Genomic DNA, 25,275 nt, shown 5'->3' on the forward strand with positions numbered 1-25,275 from the left:
GACTTAGCTACCGAGGAATGAATTCTGAGCTGTGTTCTGACTTGGGAGAGTGGAGTGACGCGGATTAACTGAAGAAAGGCTCAGGATTACATCAACAAATGGGAGTGGCCTCAGTGACCGCTCAGCAAGGAAATACACAACTGGCTGATGGGTGACACATCAGTAAGATCTTTTTAATGCCCAGGGGGAGCTTAAACTGTTTACAAAACACTATTCTAAACAACCTAACATGTCTTACAAACACTTGCCTCGTGGCGCCCCGGCCAATCTTGAGCAGCTTACTGCTTCCTTACATTTCCTTATCTCTGGCCACAGGCCCCAACTACACCATGACTTACTGATGAAGTTAGCCTGGCCAGTGAAAATGGTGTACTGAAGCTCATAGGAGCTGATGCTGAACTCATCATCCGAGATCCAGTGGACTGTAATGGTGTCATGGGAGGCAGTACAGAGTTCCTCTCGGATAGCTGGTGGGTTGGGGGCTGTAAGGAAAGGTGGAAAAGAAGATAAGGAAAGCACACTCGCTGTTCTGGAAGTTTACAATCGTTACTCTTGCTGCCCAACCCAGCATCTCATGGAGGGGAGATTTTCTTAATTAGAAGCTTTACATTGCACGTACCATAAGTCCTGAAGCAAAGTGCTGAGACTTCAAGTTCCCCCAAACCACTTTTGCTTCAATGATAAAGATATTTTAGGCAAAAATATAAGCCTAAATTATGGAGATGACTGTCCAGTCGTCTACTGTGCTTGTACAAACACATATGTAAGTATTAGAGCAAAGTGGTCACATGGTTTTCTTATTACATGACCTTCAACCTATTTCTTTTTATTTCAAAATAAGTTTTACTATATATTTTTGGCAATGTAGCCAAGTGCAAAATAATATGTGTTCCTTCATCTGTAAACTGGGGACGATAATTACATCATAGATTTGTTGAAAGGGCTCATGACATAAAATTAATATACAGTATCTGGCATAAAGTTGATGTTCAATAAATGCCATCTATTTTAGTATATTAACAAAAATAACTACAAACACGAAGGTATTGTATGTATGTATGTATTTTTCTCATGAAATCGATCACTCAAATAATCCTGAAGATAGCCAGCATTTTTAAAAGGCTGGTTTCATCCCTCATTTTCTAAACCTGTCTGCAAGTCAGGTATTTCTTACATTTTTCTTCCTCACTGCTAATTCTTAATTTTCCTTAAAGCCATTTGAGTAGTACCTGTAGCCATATGGAACATTCTCTAATGTTCCATAATTGCCACCTGAGTTCTACCCCCATAACAAGCAATGTATATATTATTGCTGTATATATTATTGAAGGAGAAATCCATCAGCAACTGCTTGTTTTTTTTTTTTTTACATTTAAGTACAAATGTTATACACATTCTGGCCCCAGAAATATTTGACAAATCATCTTTCTTTTCTGTTACATGAACTAAAATGTGTTCTATGTAAAAAGATACATGTATCATTTTATAGGCTATAAAAGCATTTTCATTACAAATATTGTCTTTTTCAGATTATTTTAAAGTAAATGCACACCAAAATGAAAGGATTAGAATGAGAAGGAAAGCACAGTATTTTCACACCTGTTAAATAATCTAGCCCCTCCAGCAGTTTCTTTTCTCTGGAAAAATCTAAAGCAAAGTTTTCAAAGGCATCATTAAAATTGATGTCTGGAATCAGAACTTGAGAAGATGCAGTTGCCATAGCGACCCTGCAAAAGAGAAAAGTACATCAATATACATCAAAATAGGTTTGCAACCTCTATCCGGTGTTTGATTTCTGATTTAAAAAGGTGAAAATAAATGACTTGTAGGTCTTGGCTCATTAAATGCAAAACATCATATCTATGTTTTTCCAATGGAAACCATTTAAATGTTAATCATCCAGAACCGATTAAAGGTTATACCATATTCATTCACACATGTTCACCCCTCAAACACACTCCCCCATCCTGTCTTAATTTTGAGAAGTAAATACAGGATTTTTTCCCCACTGCATCATTTTCCATCTGGCAGGCAGTATCAAAACTAGACCTCTGAAGGTTTGGTAAGAGCAGTTTGAGAGTTTTTTTTTTCTCCCCCTCTATTTTTTTTTTATGCTAAACAACAAGCTAGCACACTGGGGCTGATTTAAAGCCTTCCTCTAAATACTGAACTTTATTTGATCTTTTATAACATTTACATTTACCTTTACTGTTCTCTAATTGTATGTTATGCTAGTTTTACCTCCTCGACTAATTCTAAGCATCTCAAGAGCAAGGTTCGTGTTTTGTACCTCATATCTTCCATGGTCCCTAACACAGTGTTGGACACATAGTGAATAAATAATTTTTGAATGAATAACTGTATGGCTAACAACAACACAACTGCTAATTAAGCATTTAGTATTTTTACATACACACACACATACAAGTCTGTGCTACTTTTGCTGAATATCACTACATTTGCTGAATATTCAGCTACATTGCTGAATATCACTATGGTCACCTTCAAAGCACTCCCCTTGGGAAGCTACGTACCGATGCCAGCTCCTAGTCCACCCTTCAAAGCAATTTTAGAATTTTCTGGAATGGCCATCAGAACTGTTGTTGTATTACCCTTGATGTCCTGAATGTCATCATCAAAATGTCTTCCTTTCAATATTTCCTTTATCTTTGGGTAAAGAATGAAGTCATTGGGGACCAGATCAGGTGAGTTTGGAGGGTGTTCCAATATAGTTATTTGTTTACTGGCTAAAAAATCCCTCACAGACGGTGCCGTGTGAGCTGGTGCATTTATCATGATGCAAGAGTGATGAATTATTGACGAAAAGTTCAGGTCGTTTCGTCTAATTTTTTTCTGCATCCTTTTCAGCACTTCCAAATAGTAAACTTCATTGACTGTTTATCCAGGTGGCACAAATTCATAATGAATAATCCTCTGATATCAAAAAAGGTTAGCAACATCGTTTTGACTCTTGATTTGGACTGATGGAACTTTTTTGGTCGTGGAGAATTGGCTGACTTCCATTGTGCACTTTGACACTTTGTTTTGGGGTCATATTGGTACACCCGTGTTTCATCACCAGTGATAACATGGCCCAAAACATCATCTTGCCTTTCCAAAAGGTCTTGGCAAACTTCGACTTTCCTTTGCTTTTGTTCATCAGTGAGGTCCTTCGGGACCATTCTTGCACACACTTTTCTCATGCCAAGATTTTCAGTTAAGATTTTCCTAACTGTATCTGTATTGATGTATACTGGTCTCCTATGCTTCTCACAGTCAGCCGATGATTTTGCCGCACAACTTGACAAAGCTTTGCAATATTTTCATCAGTTCTGCTCATTAATGGCTGCCCTGACCTCTCTTCGTCAGTGACATGTTCTCTCCTCTCAGAAGAATGTTTAATCCATTGTACACTGCCATTTTCTTCATGGCATTATCCCATAAACTTGGACTAACATGTCCCTGATTTCACTTCCATTATTGCCAAGTTTAACAAGAAAGTTAATGTTTGTTCAGTTCTCTAATTCAAGCTCATTCATGCAACGGTACACAAAGACATGCAACAACAATAATGAACGCCATTCAGCAAGACATTGCCACACATCGACACGATCTCAGCTGTGAGACACTGAGATACCAAGGTTATGAAACCTTGCTGAGCTGTTTATGCAGTGCTGCTTATGTAAGTGCATGGTGGCAAGTTCGTGAACTTAATGATCAGACCTTGTACATACACACTATATATATTATATAATGTATTACATACGTTATCTAATTTATTCCTTACACATAACCCTGTGTAATAAATGTTATTTTCATTTTGTAAATAAGAAAATTGACAAATAGAAAGTGTAAGTAACTTGCCCAAGGTCACATAACAAGTAATGGTCAGGGGGGAAAAAGAAATATAACTGAATCCATGTTCATTGGCTTCTAAACTTTATACCCTTAACAATTTAGACAGTTCCTATTTTTAAAAATTTATGGGTAAATCTTAACCAGAATTATCTTGGGGAGCTTTGACCAAAACATACATGTTTAGGGCCTGCACCAGACCTTCTGAATCAAAGCCAGTAAAAATCCTTGTGCGTGCAAATGAAAGAATGGAAAGATCAATTAACTTGGCAACAATATGCAGATTAGAGTGGAAGGAAGAAACACTGAATGTAGGGACACCAGAGAGGAAACTTTCATGGTGAGGTAGTTTTAAGGGGATGAAGAGTTAAACAAATATACAACCTAACGAATGTATACCCTGCTACACATCAACTAACAAGAGCTTTTGGCTGTTCCTGAAAATAGAGACGTTTCAGAAATAAACAGCAGGCCAGGAAAAACAAATGAAAGACTAACTCAGTACAACCTTAAGGTCTCGTCGTGAATAGTCCATCTTCCAGGATTTGATGAGTAAGAAAGCAACAACCTCTGTAGGGCAAGAGGTAAGGCAGAAAATTGACTCATGAAATGTTTTCCTGGCCTCCCCAATCTCCTTTCTTCATTCTTTCCATCCATCCATTCACCACTTACTGAGCCCAACCAATGTGCCAGGAACTATGTTAGACAGTGGAGATACACTGGGAGAACAAGTTAATTGTGGTCTTTGCCCTCAAAAAGCTCACAGTTCACGGAGGAGCAAGACATAAAATAGGCAATAGAAGTACTGCTACAAAGAGAGTGGAGCATACACAAGCGTCACTGGCAGGGACATGGGCACTAAGGTAATGTCCCCAGAGGAAGTTCATTTTAAGCAATGACCTACATGATGAGTAGAAATGAGCTAAGCAAAGACTATGTGTACGTGTGTGTTTACTCTTGCATAAAGGCTGGACAATGGGCAAAGTCACACAGGGCTTTGTAGGCAATGTTACAAAGTTTACACTTTATCCGAAGAGCAATGGGAGCCGCTGAAGCATTTTAGTCAAAGAAGTGAAATGCACAAACTTGTGTTTTAAAAAGAGTACTCTGAGCGGATAAAAATGGCGGCGTGAGGTGAGCCTCTGTAAAGCTCCCCTGAAATTTACAACTAATTGAACAACAATAACTCCACAGAGGACTCCCTGCACAGCAGACAGGCAAGAGGAAGAGGCCCACTACTGAATTCACCTCAAGGTGGGCGAATCGCGCGAACGGGGGAGGAGAGAAGGGAGAAGTGCAGAGACGGAGCAGCCCAGGTGCAGGACGCAGACCTAGATCAGTGCTCTGAGCTCGCTGCATCCCGGAACTACTGCAGCTGCGGGAGAGGGAAGAAATCGGAGTGCTAGGGCTCCATTAATGGCACACAGGGCTGAGGGGCCAGCATATACCATGGCTGAACCCAATGTTCATGCAGAGACCTCAGAGAAAAGACTGAGGGAAGAAGAATGAAAACGGGGATTTAAGCCCTCACTGCCGCAGAGAACGGAAGCCTTAGGCACTGAGACTAGCCGCCCCCTCCCTACCAACCCAGAGCTTGCCCTGCCCTCACCTGACTGGTGCTAGAAGCGGAACAGGAGCAGTATCAGATCAAAAGAACAGAATATTTGCTGTTCTAAGAAATGTGGACCACAGACACAGATTCGTAGGGCAACTAGTTCTGGCAAAGGGGAGGGAGCTGTGGAAACAGGACTGGCTGTGGTGGTGGTCGCCGCTATTGCTCTGGGCCACCTCTCACAACTCACCCTGCCCCTGGCCCCACCTATCAGGGTGGATCCCTGCAGGAGTAAACAGAACTGCTGAAACATACGGGGCTCTGAACCTGGTGCAGGAAGAGCTTTGGAACTTCAAAAGCTCTCCACATACCCACACCGACACTGCGTCCTGTGACCCAGGTGAACTATTAACAGAGGAGAAGCCCGTCTTGCAGGGGACACCCCATTGTGTGAGAAGCTGGAATAGTGCAGAGATAACATAGCACTACTGTGTGAGAGAGGAAAAAAAGGCTACAGTCGAAGAGAAAATAAAACATTCTACCTACAAGTACTGGAAAACAAAAGACAGACCTCTCCTATCAACCTGTTGCAGAAACCACTCCAGTAGATGTATAGGAAGAGAAATAATAAATCAGTAATTGCCACGAATATCCAAGGCAACAGGACAGCAAAGAAAGAAAGTGAAAAGTCTCCAGAAAAGGAACTTCAAGATACGGAAATATGTGACTTAAATGACAGAGAATTCAAGATTGCAGTTCTGAAAAAATCAATGAGATGCAAGGAAACACAGACAGGCAGTTTAATGACCTCAGAAACACAATCAAAGAACAACATGAGCATTTTACTGAAGAGATTGAAATTTTTAAAAAGAACCAAATAGAATTTCTGGAGATTAAGAACTCAATGGCAGAAATTAAGGATGAAATAACCAGTTTAGGTAGTAGAGTTGACCAAATGGAGGAAAGAATCAGTGACATCGAAGATAGAAACCTGGAAATGACACAGATGGAAGAAGAAAGACACTTGAGACTTAAAAGAAATGAAAGAAGTCTGCAAGAACATTCTGACTCCATCAGAAAGAGCAATATAAGAATAATGGGCATACCAGAAGGAGAAGAAAGAGAGAAGGGAACAGAGAATATATTCAAACAAATTGTTGATGAAAACTTCCCAAACTTGTAGACAGAACTGGATCTCGAATCCAAGAAGCAAATAGAACACCTAATTACCTCAATCCCAACAGGCCTTCTCCAAGGCACATTGTATTGAAGCTGTCTAAAATCAACGACAAAGAAAGAATCCTCAAGGTAGCCAGGGAAAAGAGGAGGGTAACCTACAAAGGAAAGCCCATTAGAATATCATCAGATTTTTCAGCAGAAACTCTACAAGCCAGGGGGAGTGGAACCAAATATTCAAACTATTGAAAGAGAGAAATTATGAGCCAAGAATAATATATCCAGCAAAGATGTCCTTTAGATATGAAGGAGGAATAAAGACCTTTCCAGACATACAGAAGCTGAAGGAATATTCTAATACACGACCTGCACTACAAGAAATACTAAAGGAGACTATTCGACCACCATCAACAGGGACAATTTGTGGTAACCGAAACATAAAAAGGGTGAGAGTAAAGGCCTGAAACGGAATATGGGAATAGAGAAAGTAAGCGTGCTGAAGAAAATGGAATACTCTAAATATCAAACTTTCTGTTACACATACTTAAGGATCACCACTCAAAAAAAAATCCAGAACTGAAATTTATACTGTGATAAAAGAAGAAACAGAAGGAAACATCATAGAATACCACCACACAGAAATAATAGACAACCACAAAAAGGCAAAGAAACAATGGAACCACAGCCTTACCAAACAACTAAAGATAGAATGACAGGAAATCCTCACATATCAATAATCACTCTAAATGTAAATGGACTGAACTCACGAATAAAAAGGCACAGAGTAGCAGATTGAATCAAAAAACTAAACCCAAACATATTCTGTCTCAAAGAGACACACCTCAGCTACAAGGACAAGCAGACTCCAAGTGAAAGGGTGGAAATTGACACTCCAAGCAAATGGTACCTAGAGAAAATCAGGTGTAGCCATAATGATATCAGACGAAACAGACTTCAGGGCGAAAAAGATAACAAGAGACAAAGATAGACATTTCATAATGGTAAAGGGGACTGTACAACAAGAAGACATAATAGTCATCAATATTTATGCCCCCGATCAGGGAGCACCGAAATGTACCCAACAACTACTAACAGACTAAAGGGAGATATTGACCAAAACACAATCATACTAGGGGACTTAAATACATCATTGGCAGCTATGGATAGATCATCCAAACAGAAAATAAATAATGAAAGAGCAGCCCTAAATGACACATTAGATGAAATGGACATAATTGACATATATAGCCCACTTCATCCTAAAACATCAGACTATACATTGTTTTCGAGTGTACATGGAAAATTCTCAAGGATAGACCGTGTATTGGGACATAAAATCAGCCTCAGCTAATTTAAGAAGATTGAAATCATACCAAGCATATTCTCTGATCACAAGGCTTTGAAATTGGATATCAACTGCACACAGAAACCATGAAAACAACATACTTTTAAAGAACGACTGGTCAAAGAAGAAATTAGAAGAGAGATCAAAAGATACATAGAAACAAATGACAATGAAAATACATCCTACCAAAATTTTTGGGATGCAGTGAGAGCAGTTTTAAGAAAGAAATTTATATCATTACAGGCCTATCTCAAAAAGCAGAAAAAAATCCAAATAAATAACCTCATGTTACACCTCAAAGAACTAGAAAGAGAAGAACAAATGAAACCCAAGGTCTGCAGAAGAAGGGAAATAACAAAAATCAGAGCAGAACTAAATGAAATACGCTGAAAACCATAAGACATTTTTGAAAGAAATTGAAGATGACACAAAGAAATGGAAAGACATTCCGTGCTCATGGATTGGAAGAATCAACATAGTTAAAATGGCCATATTACCCAAAGCAATATACAGATTTAATGCAATCCCCATCAAAATCCCAATGACATTTTTTAAAGAAATAGAACAAAAAATCATCAGATTTGTTTGGAACCACAAAAGACCCGAATAGCCAAAGCAATCTTAAGAAAAAAGAACAATGCTGGAGGTATAACACTCCCTGACTTTAGCTTGTCCTACAGGGCTACAATAATCAAAACAGCATGGTATTGGCAGAAAAACAGACACATAGACCAACGAAATAGAATTGAGAAAGCAGAAATAAAACCACGCAAATATGGACAGATAATTTTTGATGAAGCTAAAAACATACAATGGAGGAAAGACAGCCTCTTCAATAAATGGTGCTGGGAGAATTGGATAACCACGTGCAAAAGAATGAAACTGGGCTGCTATCTGTCACCATGTACCAAAATTAATTCAAAAAGAATCAAAGACTTAAGCATAAGCCCTGACACAATAAACTGCGTATAAGGAAACATAGGTAGTAAATTTATGGACCTTGAGTTCAAAGAGAATTTTATAAATTTGACTCCAAAGGCAATGGAAGTAAAAGCTAAAATAAACAAATGGGACTATATGAAACTTAAAAGTTTCTGCACAGCAAAAGAAACCATCGACAAAATAAAGAGGCAACCGATTGAATGGGAGAAGATTTTTGCAAACAGTTCCTCCGATAAGGGTCTAATATCCAAAATATACAAGGAACTCATGAAACTCAACAACAGAAAAAACAAACAACCCAATTGAAAAATGGGCACAGGACCTGAAGAGACATTTCTCCAAAGAGGACTTACGAATGGCAAATAGACATATGGAAAAATGCTCAACATCACTAATCATCCGAGAAATGCAAATAAAAACCACAATGAGATATCACCTCACCCCAGTCAGAATGGCTATCATCAACAAGACAAATAATAACAAGTGTTGGAGAAGCTGTGGAGAAAAAGGAACCCTCATACACTGTTGGTGGGAATGCAGACTGGTGCAGCCATTATGGAAGGCAGTGTGGAGGTTCCTCAAAAAATTACAAATAGAATTACCATATGACCCAGCAATCCCTCTCCTGGCTATCCACCCAAAGAATTTGAAATCATTTATTCATAAAGACACGTGTGCTCCAATGTTCATTGCAACTTTGTTTACGGTGGCCAAGACATGGAAACAACCAAAATGTCCTTCGATAGATGAATGGATAAAGAAGTTGTGGTATATATACACAATGGAATACTATTCAGTGTTAAGGAAAGATGATATAGGAACATTTGTGACAACATGGATGGATCTTGAGAGTATAATGCTAAGCAAAATAAGTCAGACAGAAAAAGCAGAGAACCCTATGATTTCACTGATATGTGGTATATAAACCCAAAACAACAAAAGAACAATACAAACAAATGTGAAACAAAAACTCATAGACACAGACAATAGTTTAGTGGTTACAAGAGGGTAAGGGGGTGGGGGGAGGGAGATGAGGGTAAGGCGGATCAAATATATGGTGATGGAAGGAGAACTGACTCCGGGATTTACAGATGATGTAATACAGAATTGTATACCTGAAATCTATGTAATTTTACTAATAATTGTCACCCCAATAGATTTAAAAAAAAAGTTAAAAGAAAAATAAAGAGTACTACGGCTATAGTGGATGGACTGGAAGGGGTCAAAATTGGAGGCAGATCAGATTTTAAGGTGTTTAGGAATGAGCAGAAAATAAACTGGTGACAGGAGTGTAGACACATCACATAGAAAGTTAATTCACATGAAAAGAAATAGCCAACAAAAATAGTAAAAAGCCCAGTGAAATGGAAAATCAAAGAAATGTACATTAAAATGAGATAGCATTTAAGATTATAAATAATGACAAAATAGGAGCTTTTATGCCTATATTTTATAATGCTTACATATTTTTATTAGGACTGAAATTAATATGAATTTTGGAGGCCGATTTAGCATTAAAATCAAAATAGTTAATTTTTTTTTTTGCATGCCAGTTCTACTTCATAAATTTTTGGTAAGGAAATAACTGAGATGCATGCAAAGATACAACTACAAGAGCACTGAACTCACCATGTGTAACTTAGTTGTCGAACAATGGTGACTAAGCTAAGTAATGTGTGATATGTTAAAACATGAAATAGTATGAAGCCACTGGAAATCAGGTGATATAATAATACCCAATGATAGGAAGAAGTTTATGCCATATTGTTAAGTTTCAAATGTAGGGTATAATGCAGTATATAGAGCATAAACTTATGTTTGTGAAATATATATGAGTATATGTTGGGATACTATACTCCCAAATGTTAACAGTGGCTGAAAAGTTATGGATGAGTTTAAATGGCATTGGGGTATATGTAAGTGTGTGTGTGTTTATGTTTAAGCAAAACACATTAACTATCTCTATTAGTGATTATATAATGTGTCATTTGTGAAGTGCGGGGAATAAACCTCCCAGCTGGAATTTCATTTTAACTAAGGTCTTGGTCATTAATACACTACAATGAATAATGGTGGGGAAGAATTTCAGACCCTATGAGAGACCAGTGAGAAAGATATTTAGATAGCGTAGACGACTCTCAAACCATACCGCATAGATAACCATCTATGCCATCTAACCCATAGGTTATACCTGAGCCTATGAAAAGAAGATGTAGAGTTGGGAATCATCAACATCTAGATGGTAACTGAAACTCTAGGAACTATAAGTTTGCAAGAGGAGAATGTGCAGTGAGAGAAAAGAATAGCCTGATACAGAATCACAAAGAACTATAGCATTAAAGTACTACATCTAGGAAGAGTTGTCCACAAAGGCAAAAGAAACCAGGCAAGTAGAAAGAAAACATGGAATATTGACGGAAGCTAACGGCAGAGAAATATCAAGTAAATTGGTCAGTGGGGACTAATGCTACTGAGAGATCAAGTAAGATGAAACAGTAAGATAAAACAAAGGGATGTATATTACATTTGGCAGCAAGATATTCATTTGGTGACTTTGGGAAGAACACTTTCAATACTGTTGTAGTGGCAGAAGGCATTTCAGCGAGTTGAAGAGTGAACGGGGATGATTAAATACAGTGGTTTAGATATATGTTTTATCTCTGCTCTCGTGATGTCCCACCGAAATGACAGTCAAAGGATAAAACATTATAAACCCATAAAGACGAAGAGAATGGAAAAAGAGATGCCAGCACCTAAGAGATTGCCAACAAATGTTTGCAAGCTAGAAAGGGATGGATGAGTGGTAACCAACAACAGACGAGAGAAAGCTGGATCAGGAAGCCAACGACATCAAGCTGATTTAGTGCCACAGACAGTTGAAAGTTTGCATGAGGAACAGCTAGACCCCCAAAATTCACTGAACCAGAGACTACCCCTCCCTCTTCCTGGCAGAAGATGTGAGGTTACTTCTGCAGAACTTTGACATGATACGAAAAGCAGTTTAAAAACCCTCAGTTCTCTTTCCCTGCCTGCCTCCCAGAATGATGGCAACCAGGCTTATACCCTTCACCCCCCACCCGAAGCAGGAGATTGATGGATTACTTCCAGGGGAAACTGACCCAAGAGAAAACACCTACAGAAATGATACTTGGGGTCCCCTTGATAAAATTTTGGCATTCTGCCTTATAATCTTATAGCAAAGTTCACCAAGCAACAAACTGTTCCCACCACCTCAGATCTTCCAGTCAATTTTAAGTGGTTAAATTCAAAGAGGCAGCCAAAAGCTTACGAGACATTTAGAGAAAGACAGAAACTATTAGGTTGCTGCAAAAGTAATTGTGGTTTCAAAGGTTAAAAACAATTGCATAAACCACAATTACTTTTGCACTACCTAACAAAATAAACTGACAGAGAAAAGGAAGTTGGAGGAAACCAAATAATGCAGAGTTTAGAAGAAAACTTTAAAAATGATCATCAATATTCTCAGGAAGATAAACAAATAATTTATGTCCACATAGCAAGGGCAGAATGCGAAAAAAAAAAAAAAGAAGCAAAGGTCAAGAAAGAGCTCTTATAAATAAAATGTAAATGCTGATATTAAAATTTTAATAGACTGGATACAGAATTAAGGAAACATCTTAGATAATAGAACAAGACAAAGTCATGGAAAATAAGAAACAGAAGATTTTAAAAGTTAGAGGGAAAATCTAGGATGTCTAACATCTGACTAATTAGAGTCCCAGAAAGAGAGAACAGAGAAAATAAAGGGGAGGAAATTATTAGTAAATAATACAAGAAAAATTCCCAGAAATAAAAGTCACTGATCTTCAGATTGGAAAAACCCACTTAGTGCCCATCAAAAGGATGATAAAAGACCCACACCAAGGAATATCTCAGTAAAATTTCAGAAAAACTGCATTGAAGACAAGACCTTAAGAGCTTCAGATTTTAAAATAGTCATATTTGAAAGATAAAGAGTTAAAATAGCAGTAGACTTTTCAACACAACACTAGAAGTTAGGAGACAATGGAGCCATGCCTTCAAAATTACAAGGGAAATTTATTTTTCACCTATCAAATGTGAAAATAAATTTTAAATATTTTTAAACAAAAAGTTCTCAAAAATTTACTTCCCTTGTACTCTTTCTTAGGAAACTATGAGAAAATTTTCCCAACAAAATTAAGGGAATAAAACGCTACATGAAGGGGCTATCAGGCAGAGCCCAGTGGAGTCCCTAACTAGGAACACAGAGCTGAGAGTCCAGAGAGATTAAGTTGGCTGGAGTTCATAGGGCAGAATATCAGAGAGGAGAAAGATGCACAGAGAGAATTCTGGAGACTTACGGAGGGTTCCCCAAGTATTCAACAAAATACTGATCAACACATACATGTGAGGGAACTGCCAAATGCCAGAGAAAGAGTCACCCAAAAAGATTAGAAGGAACAATCCCTGGTGCTCAGTCACACAGAGCCATGAATAGTGCATGTTCCTACCAACCAGATTGAAAAATCTCATGATTTATGGGGCACTTGGTAGAGTACTCAGAAGGGTCTTGCCTCGGTAGTGGGGGAAAATTTCCCCTAAACTAAACATTACTCTGATCCCACCTAATAAATCTTAAAAGCAAGACCTGAAAAGATCAAGCTATTTTCAAGTAACTGTCCCAGAACAAAGCTTAAGGATATTTATGGGAATACAAAAATAGACAGCATCCAATAAGATGAAATTCACAATGTCTGGCATCCAATCAAATATTACCAGACATGTGAAGAAGCAAGAAAACACAAACCATAATGAGGAGAAAAAGCAATCAGTTGAAACTAACCCAGGACAGACACAGATGTTAGAATTAGACATTAAAAGAGTTATTATAACTGTATTCCATATGTTCAGGAAGCTAGAAAAAAAGGCTAGATGTGTTACGCAGTGATATGGAAGATATAAAAAGACCTGAATTGAACTTCTAGAGATGAAAACTACAATATCTGAGATGAAAAATGCACTGGAGAAGTTAACTACAGATTAGCCATTACAGAAGGTTAGTGAATTTGAAGACATATCATTAGAAACCATCAACATGAAACATGCAGAGAAAAAAGGACCAAAAATAAATGAACAGAGCATCAGTGAGCTGTGGACAACTTAAAGCAGCCTAATATACATATAATTGGAGTCCCCGTAAGAGAGGAAGGAGGGGGCACAAAAACCATTTGAAAAAATGAAGGCTGAAAAATTTCCAAATCTGCAGAAGTCAGTTTTTTGATGTCTGAAACTGAAAAGAAAAAAAAGCAAAGATAGCAATATATGGATGTTATTTAGAAACATAAAGATTATGCCAATAGAAACACCTTATAGAGCTGAAATTGCTTGTCTGTGGAAAAAGTGTGGACTATGGCAATAGATGTCCTTGGTTTGAATCCTGCTTCTACCCCTTACTACTTGAGTGACATTAGGCAAGTCACGCATTCTCTCTGAGCTTCATTCTCTCATTTGTAAAATGGGGATAATAATAGTGTCTATCTCATAAGGTTTTTGTAAGGATTGAGTTGATATTTATACAAGGCTAGGAATAATGCCCAGCACAAATAAATGCTCCATATTATCATTGTTGGAGAACAAAAATTGAGGTGAAGAGATTGTTATTTCTTACAATATGGCTATTAGTAATATTTGACTTTTTAATGTACTAGTATTAATTAAATATTAATATTTTAAATGTTTAAGAATTGTAAATTAGAGGTGAGGAAATGGAAAGTCAAGAAGTTTGCTGTGAAGAGAGAGAGAGGAAGAGGACAATAGCTAGAGGAAGTATGCAACAGAAGAAAGTTGTGGGTATTATTGCTTTTAGATTGGAGAGACATGAACAAGTTTAAAAGTAGATGTGAGACTTTCTTGGCAAGCAGTCAGCCTTGCCCATATTACACTCTTTCTTAGACAGCTCTTGGGGATCCACGAGTCCCAGGTGGGTGGCCGTTGGCCTCAGTGTGCTTTGAGACTTTTGTTGAGCAGCTCCAGGCTCAGCACTGGCACCAACCAGAATCTAAATTAACCTGATAAACACTCATAATAACCTGGTGACTCCCTGAGACCCTGCCTCATCAAACTCATGTATCATAGGAAGCTCTATCAGCAGCTGAGCCTTATGGGAGCTGGCAGTCAGCAGAGGCCTCAGGATGTCCTGGGCTTTTTGTGGATCTACCTCAGGCCTGGTACTGGTGGCAGCCATCCTCGGTCTGCAGTGTGGCCTCTCCCATGTGCCTCCAGGTCCAGCACAGGCAGCGACCAACTGTGGATCAATTTACAGCTCCTGCCAGGTAGTCCCTACCCACAGACAGTGGCTGACCTGGGCCTGCACCAAAGCCCCTCCCAAGAGGCCCAAGAAGCAACACACCTGGAGGTTGGCTTCAGATCACAGCAGAGTACCACCAACTAGACTCGCAAGCAGCACACCCAAAGGGCAGTCTCAGCAGGCACCAGAGCCCACTGGGGTGAATCCCACTCCATGGGGTAAGCTCCCACACACAGCAGCCTGTAAGCTCTGGACATGAACAAACCCCACAACCAGTCAGCCTGAGGGTCAGCCCTACCTACTGACATACCAAGCACAATCAAGGCTCAACTATAACAGGAGGGCATAGACAATCCACACAAGGGTCACTCCTGGAGCACGTAGAGCAGGTTACCAGGGAGACTGTGCCAGAGCCCCACAGGGCACCTACTACATAAGACCACCTGGCCAAGACTGAGAGATGTAGCAGATCTACATAGGAACAGACACAGAGAAACAGCCAAAATGGGAAACAAGGAAATATATCCCAAAAGAAAGAACAGGACAAAGCTCCAGAGAAAGATTGAAACAAAATGGAGGAAAGCAACCTACCAGATATAGAGTCCAAAACAATGGTTATAAGGATGTTTAGCAAATTTAGTGAGAACTTCAGCAAAGAGATAGCAAGCATAAAAAAAGGACACAGAAATCATAAAAAAGAACCAGTCAGCAGTGAAGAATACAATAACTGAAATGAAGAATACATTAGAAGAAATCACCAGCAGACTAGATGAGGCAGAGGACTGAATCAGCAATTGAGAAGACAAGGTAGCAGAAAACACCCAATTGGAACAGCAAAAAGGGAAAAGAATTTTTAAAATGATGATACATTAAGAGACCTCTGGGACACCATCAAGCATAACAGCATTTGCATCATAGCGGTATCATAAGGAGAAGAGAGAAAACAAGGGATTGAGAATCTATTTGAAGAAATTATGATGGGAAACTTTCTTAACCTAGTGAAGGAAACAAACATATAAGCCCAGGAAGTACAGAGAGTCCCAAACAAAATAACCCCAAACAGGCCCACACCGACACATTATAATTAAAATGGCAAAGGTTAAAGACAAAGAAAGAATCCTAAATGCATCAAGAGAAAGGCAACTAGTTACTTACAGGGGAGCTCCTATAAGATTGTCAGCTAATTTCTCAACAGAAACTTTGCAGGGGGGGAAAAAAGGGATTGGAATGAAATAGTCAATGGGATGAAAAAAAAAAAGCAGGAACCTACAACCAAGACTACTCTACCCAGCAAGTCTATCATTTAAAATTGAAGGAGAGATAAAGAGCTTCCCAGACAAGAGAAAGCTAAAGGAGTTCATCACCACCAAACCAGTACTACAAGAAATGCTAAAGGGACTTCTTTAAGAAGAAGAAACAGAAAGAAAAACAAAAGAAGAATATAAAGATGAATAATAAAATGGTAATAACTATGTACCTACCAATAATCACTTTAAATGTAAATGGATTAAATGCTCTAATCAAAAGACGTAGGGTAACTGAATGGATAAGAAAACAAGACCCATACACATGCTGTCTACAAGAGAACCACTTCAGATGGAAAGACACACACAGACTGAAAGTAAAGAGATGGAAAAAGATATTTCGTGAGAATGGAAATGAAAAAAAATCTGGGGTAACAATATTGATATCAGACAAAATAGACTTTAAAACAAAGGTTATAATAAGAGACCAAGAGGGACATTACATAATGACAACGGGATTGATCCATCAAAATGAAAAATAAAAATCATACGGTCATATCAATAGACGCCAAAAAATTGTTTGACAAAATCCAGCATCCATTTATGATAAAAATTCTCAGCAAGATGGGAATAGCGAACATACCTCAACCTAATACAGGTCATATACCACAAATCCACAGCAAACATCATACTCAAGGGGGAAAAACTAAAAGCCTTCTCCTTAAGATCAGGAACAATACAAGGATGCCCTCTTTCACTACTTTCACTACTTTTATTCAACATAGTATGGAAAGTCCTAGCCCCAGCAATCAGAGAAGAAAAAGAAATAAAAGTCATCCATATGGGACAGAAAGAAGTAAAATTGTCATTATTTGTGGATAACATGATACTATACAGAGAGAACCCCAAAGATTCTACCAAAAAACTATTAGAACTGATAAATGAATTCAGTAAAGTAGCTGGATACAAAATTAATATTCAGAAATGGGTTGTAGGATTTCCAGTCAAGATGGCAGAGTAAGTAAATGCTGTGCTCACCTCCTCTCAGGACCACATCAATTACAATTAAACTACAGAACAACCATTATTGAGAATCACCTGAAGTGTAGATGAACCGAAGCTCTACAACTACAGATATACAGAAGCCACCTTAAGACTGGTACGAGGGGCAGAGATGTGGAAAGGACTGGTCCCACACCCACGTATACCATTAAAAATTGGGAGGGACAGCTCAGCTGAGGATGCCCTCTCCTGAAGAGCAAGAGGTCCCCAGCCTCTTCCCAGCCCAGGGTTTCCAAAGAAACCCAAAATGCTACTTCAATGGGATGTGTGCATCCATATATTCATTACAGTATTGTTTACAATGGCCAAGGTGTGGAGGCAGCCTGGATGTCCATTGATGGATGAATGGATAAAGAGTAGGTGGTACATATATACAATGGAATATAGCTCAGCCGTGGAAAGCAATGGGCTCTTGCCATCTGCGGCAGCAGAGATGGACCTGGAGGGTATTGTGCTGAGAGGAGTATGTCAGACAGAGAAAGACAGATGCATTGTGATTTTGCTTATATGTGGAAACTATAAAACTCCCAGAAGAAAACATAGGCAGTAAACTCTCAGACATTACCCTTTGTAATATTTTTACTGATATATCTCCTCGGGCAAGGAAACAAAAGAAAAAAATAAACAAATGGGACTATATCAAACTAAAAAAGTTTTTGCACAGCAAAGCAAACCATCAATAAAACCGAAAGACAGCCTATTGAATGGGAGAAGATATTCGCCAATGATACATCTGATAAGGGGTTAATATCTAAAATTTATTTTAAAAACTCATACAACTCAACATCAAACAAAACAAAACAACAAACAATCCAATTAAAAAACGAGCAGAAGACCTGAATAGACATTTCTCCAAAAAGGATATACACGTGGCCAAGAGACATATGAAAAGGTGATCAACATCACTGTTCACCAGAGAAATACAAATTAAAATGACCATGAGATATTACCTCATACCTATCAGGATGGCTGTCATCAATAAATCAACAAACAACAAGAGTTGGTGAGGATGTGGAGAAAAGGGAGCCCTGTGCACTGTTGGTGGGATTGCAAATTGGTGAAGCCACTATGGAAAATGGTTTGGAGGTCCCTCAAAAAGTTAAAAAATATGACCTAGCAATTCCACTTCTGGGTATTTACCCGAAGAAATCCAAAACATTAATTCAAAAAGATATATGCACTCCTCTGTTTACTGCAACATTATTCACAACAGCCAAGATATGGAAGCAACCCAAGTGCCCATCAATAGGTGATTGGATAAAGAAATTGTGGTACATACATACAATGGAATGTTACTCGGCCATAAAAAAAGAATGAAATACCATGTGCAACAACACAGATGGACCTAGAGGGTATTATGTTAAGTGAAATAACCCAGACAGAAAAAGACAAATACCATATGATCTCACTTATATGTGTAACCTAAAGAACAAAATCAACAACAACAACAACAAAAAAAAAAGAAATGGACTCTTAGATACAGAGAACAAACTGTTGGTTGTCAGAGGGGACAGGTTTTGGGAGCTGGGTGAAAAACGTAAGGGGATTAAGAAGTACAACTTGGTAGTTACAAAATAGTCATGGGGATGTAAAGTGCAGCATAGAGAATATAGTCGATAATGTTGCCACAACAATGTATGGTGCCAGGTGGGCACTGGACTAATCGGGGATCACTGCATAAATTATATAAATGTCTAACCACTATGCTGTACACCTGAAACTATTATAAAATAATATTGAATGTCAACTGTAACAAATTTTTGTTTTTTAAAAAGTAGATGTGAGGTCAACTAGCGAGGGAAAGAAATTGAAGTTATGGAAAATAGAAGGCATGCGACCAAAGCACAAATGAATGGAAATCTCTTCCATTATAACCAGAAGGAAGGGGTAAGTGATGGATGTGGATGTAGGTATACCCAGAAGTTTGGGATGAGAAGTTAAGAAATTTATCATTTCATGCCTACCACTCTCTCTGTAATAGATAAAGTCATTCGCTGAGCACGAACAGGAAGGTGTCGGTTAGAATTTTGAGTTTAGTACAGAAAATTTGAAATAGCCGTTATTGAAACAAGGAAAAAAGAAAGCTGACCAAAGCAACACAAAAGGATTTCAGGTCATTACCAAAGGGCCAGGTGAGATTAGAAGCCATAAATTTGTGGTGTAGTAGTACCAACTTCTTTGGTTATGTGATTTTCTGTATCAGGATTCTGCAACTCAGATACAGGCATGGAAAAGGTGGAAATAGCTGAGCTGCTTCAGGGTTGGGGTTTTACCAGGTTGGTGTAAGCGGGACTGTGGGGCGAGGGACCTGGAGATATTGAAAAGAGAGTAGCTGAAGTGAGAAATCACAGACCCTACATAGACCAAAGAAAGAAATGAAGACAGTAGCTGGTGGGCAGGAGTCAGGACTTAGAGGTCCCAATGAGGTAGAAGAATAGATGTACTGGAAGAAAAACAGACAACTATAATTACAGAGGTTGTAGTTAGAAAGTGGGATGTTTTAATTTATGATTTAAGTGTAATTCTGAGTGATGGAGCGGTTCAACGTGTGGGCCATGGAAGTGGGTGGATGAAGTGGAGCAGAAATGAGGGTCACTGGAGGAGGAGATGGCAAGGAGCCAGGAGACTAGATGGCAAGAGTATTATTAGATGGTTTGGGCACATCCTGCTAACGTCACCAAAAATGATGGCAGAAGCAATAGAAAGGAACGCTGTGAACCTGGAGCCAAAGTCTTCGGTGCACGAGAGGGGAATATAAGGAAGGTCAAATCTGGCCTCATGGGCCCCTGTAGCCCCTTGAAGCCTCGGTGACTATTCTGAACAATGTTTCACTTTCAGACCTCCGATTCTTTGCAGATGAAGAACGGGTAGGCTGTAGAGACAGAGAAGGGTGCCAGGAATCCACTGGGCAATCTACTGCTGAAGCCTAGTAAAATCTTCAGATGGCAGCTTCTACACGTGCCTGAACAGCATAAAGTGACTGTAACCTGGACCCTTTTCACAAGAGCAGGTATGTCAAAAGACTGTAAGGAACTCACCTCTCAGCAATGTTTTTTGCAGACTGGAGGAACCGTGCTTGGTCGTTTTCCTTCAGGATATGCTCAGCTTGGTTGATGAGGACTGTTGACCTTTCGAGACACTGGCGGCAGTTAGCAACCTGCTGTGCCAACTTTCTCAGCTTCATAACCTTAAAGGAATTAGCAACAGAAAAACAGTAGAGAACATGCAGTGATAATTAAAAACGATAAAGCAACATAAAGGGGATCTGCTGCAGAGATTCTAAAAACAAGGCCTATTACTATCCAATGGCCTCTGTACTAACCACTTACTTCCTCACCCTGTCCTTTATGGCCGTCTTGCCAACCCCTCCTCCCAATCTACAGGCCGTTTACTTACCCTGCGACACACTCAGTCATATACTCTAGCTTATCTACCTCCTCTTTTAATTGATAACATCAATTTTCTGATCATAACAGAAATGCACGCTCATATAGAAAATTTAGACAATAAAAAGCATAAAAAGAAACTGTACCACCCAGAGATCATCATTGCTTACATTTTATTGTCAGTATATTTTCACATCTATGTTTCATAAAAAGCACCTTTTCTTTATGAGTAGCTACATTTCTAGGTATGTATTTCCCTAAGTATCTTTACACATACCTGTGTGTTCACAGATCTGTGTTCTCGAAAACTTCAATTCCTGTGTTAGTTGAAACCACCCAGCATGGCACAAAGTATTGGTCACCCCCTCAGGCTCTCATAACCGCTCACACTGCACACACAGCATGAGCGGATAATCACGACACGGCCAGCAGACCAATAAGCCGAAAACCACGGAGCTGCATGGAGGCTCACACCTGACCTCAAACAGGGTCCTTCAGTTCCCAGGCTAAAAGCCTGGAAGTCTTTGCTTTCTCCTTCCTATTTTCTGTCTAACTAGTCAGTGATTCCCACCATTTCCTTTCTAGCGATGCCTGTTATGTTCTGTCCTTCCATTTATGCTGTCACTTCCCCAGTTTAGGCCTTCATCAACTCATACCAAGAATCATTCCATAAGCCTCCTCACTTACTTCCCCGACTTCGGTATCATCCCATTCTGATCGACTCTGCACACCTCTGCCATATCAACCCATTTTCTCCCTTCCTAAGAAACTAGGATGGTTTACCAGTGCCTTTCAGATTAAAGCCAAAGTCCTTATCCTGGCATGCACGGGTTTTCCATAATTCTGGTCCACATTTCTATCATTACATTTTTGTTTCTTTTTGTATCGACTTATACATACAGTAAAGCACCCAAATGTGAAGTGTATGACTCAATGATTTTTCTGCATGCACATACACCCATGTAACCTCCAGCCAGGTCCAGAACGTTCCTAACACTAGAACGGCCATCATTTTAATTGGATTCATAGCACTGGTCCAAACATTGCTGCTTCTTTGCCTCTCTCCACACAAACTCATCTCTTCTTGCTTGCATCATGCAAGTTCAAACTGGAATCATCGGGATGAAACTTGGACATTTGTAAAGTCAACTCTGCCTTGACCTCACTGGAGTGCTGTGCTTTACCTTTGTCTCTTTGATTTTGACAGCAATCATTTGCTTCCTCTGCTGGATGATCTCTACCAACTCGTCACATTCTTCCATAAGTTTTGCCTCATGCATAGCAGTATTCACCTGCCAAGAAAGCCCAGAATGTTACACAGTGATTGCTGTCTTTGTCCCCTGCTAGCTCTCAAAGGTTCGGACTAACAGCTAAGCATGCACAACTTCTTCCACACCTCCCTCACAAGGTGCACTCCTAGAAGAAGGGTAGAGACGATGCTATTAGTGATGCAAAGGCATTGAAGCACCACAGACAGGAAGCTCTCCGGCCTCTGGTACATCGTGATGGTTAATGGAAGGCTGGGCAGAAGGACAGATGACATGGGGGCATGTTATTGCCACTGTGCAATTCCCTTTACTCCAGCACCCTGACCTCCTGCTGTTCTTTTGGAAAGAGGGTGAGGAGATTTAAGTATGTCAGGGAAAGAGGATCCTTCTTCACAGTCACAATAATATTAAGTTAACATTACAACAACATATTTCTACCATGCTAACAAAAGTGTTTTCGGGTATCTTCACATTAAATATGTGCATGTATAGATATATTTTTACATAGTTGTCATCATGTCTTAGTAGATATTTCTCACCTTGGGTTGTCCAGTATTAGAATACCTTTCCTATTTTGGGATACTGGCGACATCAAAATATCTCTACTGCAAAGTCAGGGTGGGGTTCGAAAAAAAAAAGTCACCATTTTTCATTGTTTTTCCATGTACTGATTTCTCTTTCTTCCCATCCCTACTACTACCAACTTTAGAGGGTATTCTTCAGTTTCCAGACTAAAAGCCTCCAGAAAGGCTGAAATGGGAGCAGGGGATCTTTGGGCTAGTCAAGTGGAAAGGGAAAGGAAGGGAAAATCAACTCATATATTTTAAGCACTTAATGTGCCAAGTACTGTATAAATTCTTTCATGTAATTACCATAACCACTTTGTAATATAGAGCCATTTTAGTCCCATTTTACAGATGGTGAAACCGAGGCTCAGAGAATTTTAATGACTCGCTCAAGGTCACACAGCTAGTAAGTGGTAAAACCAGAATTCAAACCAAGTTCTGTCAAGTAAAACCCCAGGGCTGGCAGGGTGGGCAGACGAGGTTCAGTTCCATTTCAGCAGCACACAGAGCTGTCACTCAGAGAAACACAATCATTCCAAGAATCTATTCACAGATCACTCAAGCAAAGCTCTAGAGGGCTGAAGAACAGACGATGGGTTACTTGAGAGCATCAGAACTCGAGGGTCCAGATGTACTTCATTAGCAAGGTAGGGATGCATTTCCAATTGCTAACTCTCTTCAGAGGGTTCCTTTACATATTCCAAGTCCAGCAAAATACCTGTCATTGGACCCTGCTGCCTCTTCTCTCATTCTCTAAGGTCCCTGCTGGTCAATTTTTTGTTTCTTTCTTAACTGAAATAAAATATGCTTGTCAGATTTCAACCATATTTTGTTTTATTTCTATTTTCCAGGGGCCATGCTACAATGAGAGTTTCCATTTATTTTGAACAGTCCCACTCTGGCCATTCTAATTTTTTTTTCTCAGACTCCTCACCCTCTCTCTAAATTGGATCTACTTTTCCAAGGCAGATAATCTCACCCTCTCAAGGAACTCCCACTCACGTGGGATTCATCTCGTGCTCCTTGGACCCGTGCTTAGAGTATCTAGAGACTTAGTTCCCATTTACAGTTTTGTTTTGAGGCTACTAATAGTGTAGTACACAATGGTTTAGTGTCTCGTTTCTTGTAATTTAGTTCTTGGACTAATCTTTACATAACACTCACTATATGCTAGGTACTGCATGTACAGTCAGCCCTCCTTATCCACAGGTTCCTAACGTGGGATCAAAACCAACCATGACTCAAAAATATTAAACCAACCATGACTCAAAAACATTTGGAAAAAAAAGTTACATTGTTGCTGGCATGCACTATATAGTTAGCACTATGATCTATACTGAACATGTAGACTTTTTTCTTGTCATCATTTCCTAAACAATACAGCATAACAACTATTTACATAACATTTACATTGTATTAGGTATTTTAAGTAATCGAGAGATGATTTCAAGTATGAGGTATGATCGAACAATATGGTGCATGCTTAAATAAAAAAATTATTACAGTAAAAGACACATTGCCATTAATCCCCCCTCAAAACACTTCTCCTCACTTCAAACACACTTATCCCATCATTCTTGCCACTTTCTGAAGCAGTTCTGGAAGTCCTCTTTCCTGAGTGTCTTTAGTTGCGTTGTCGTGGCTGCTTCTATGTCCTGAATCATTTTGACTTTGGGGAAGAGCCAGAAGTCGCAGGGTGCCAGATCTAGTGAGTAAGGTGGGTGAGGACACATCATGTAATGTTTTTATTTGACAAAAATTGCCATATACCAGAAGCGATGTGTGACACAGAGTGTTGTCATGATGGAGGATGACTTACGGCACACTTTACTTTTTTAATTTATTTTTTAATTAGTTTCAGGTGCACAAACAATGTAATAGTTAGACATTTATCATTTATATCCCTCACACTGTGTGAATCCCCCCCTCATCCACTATCCCTCTGACATCGCACCGAGCCATTACATTTCCACTGTCTCTATTCCTAATGCTGTACTCCACTTCTTGTAACTATAGATATATATATATAATATATATAATTATGTATATATTATATAAATTTATATATATATTATATACTATATAAATATACATATAAAATTATATATATACATTATATATATATAAAATTATAGTTGATATTCATTATTGTTCAGCTTCAGCTTCAGATGTACAGTGCACTGATCAGGCATCTACATCTTTCCTGATGGCACACTTTAAAACACGCTTTCTCTCAACCATAGCTCACACTTTACTAACTGTACCGAACAGGTTGAAACTTGTCACACACTGTTACTAAGGTTTGATGCGCCACTTCCTGTATTGAAGATCCCGCCTTTCCGTTGGATGGCACTCGGCAGCAGCGTGCACTATATATTCTGATTGCAGTGGAATGGCTCTGTGTCACACACTGTTTCTGGTTCGACAATTTCTGTCAAATAAAAATATTATGTCGTATCTTCATCCACCTTATTCACCGGATCTGGCACCATGTGACTTCTGGCTCTTCCCCAAAGTCAAAATGACCATGAAAGGCAAACATTTCAAATCCATTCAGGACATCAAGGCAGCTACGACTGTACAACTAAAG

At 39.1% G+C, this 25,275-nt stretch overlaps 1 protein-coding gene across 2 annotated transcripts in view; it reads right to left on the reverse strand.

The window, feature by feature from the left end:
- The window catches only part of MID2 (midline 2), a 102,577-nt gene that overhangs the window by 16,285 nt on the left and 61,017 nt on the right, over positions 1 to 25,275 (reverse strand). For both annotated transcript variants that reach the window (XM_081043688.1, XM_081043687.1), the window contains exons 4-7: positions 22,036 to 22,143; positions 20,504 to 20,652; positions 1,600 to 1,727; positions 339 to 482 (exon numbers count right to left, since the gene is read on the reverse strand). In XM_081043688.1, the coding sequence (XP_080899814.1) occupies positions 339 to 482; positions 1,600 to 1,727; positions 20,504 to 20,652; positions 22,036 to 22,143 (529 nt within the window). The remainder of the gene's footprint in view (positions 1 to 338; positions 483 to 1,599; positions 1,728 to 20,503; positions 20,653 to 22,035; positions 22,144 to 25,275) is intronic.

This window comes from Rhinolophus hipposideros, assembly GCF_964194185.1.
Source record: "Rhinolophus hipposideros genome assembly, chromosome: X".
Lineage (NCBI taxonomy): Eukaryota > Metazoa > Chordata > Mammalia > Chiroptera > Rhinolophidae > Rhinolophus > Rhinolophus hipposideros.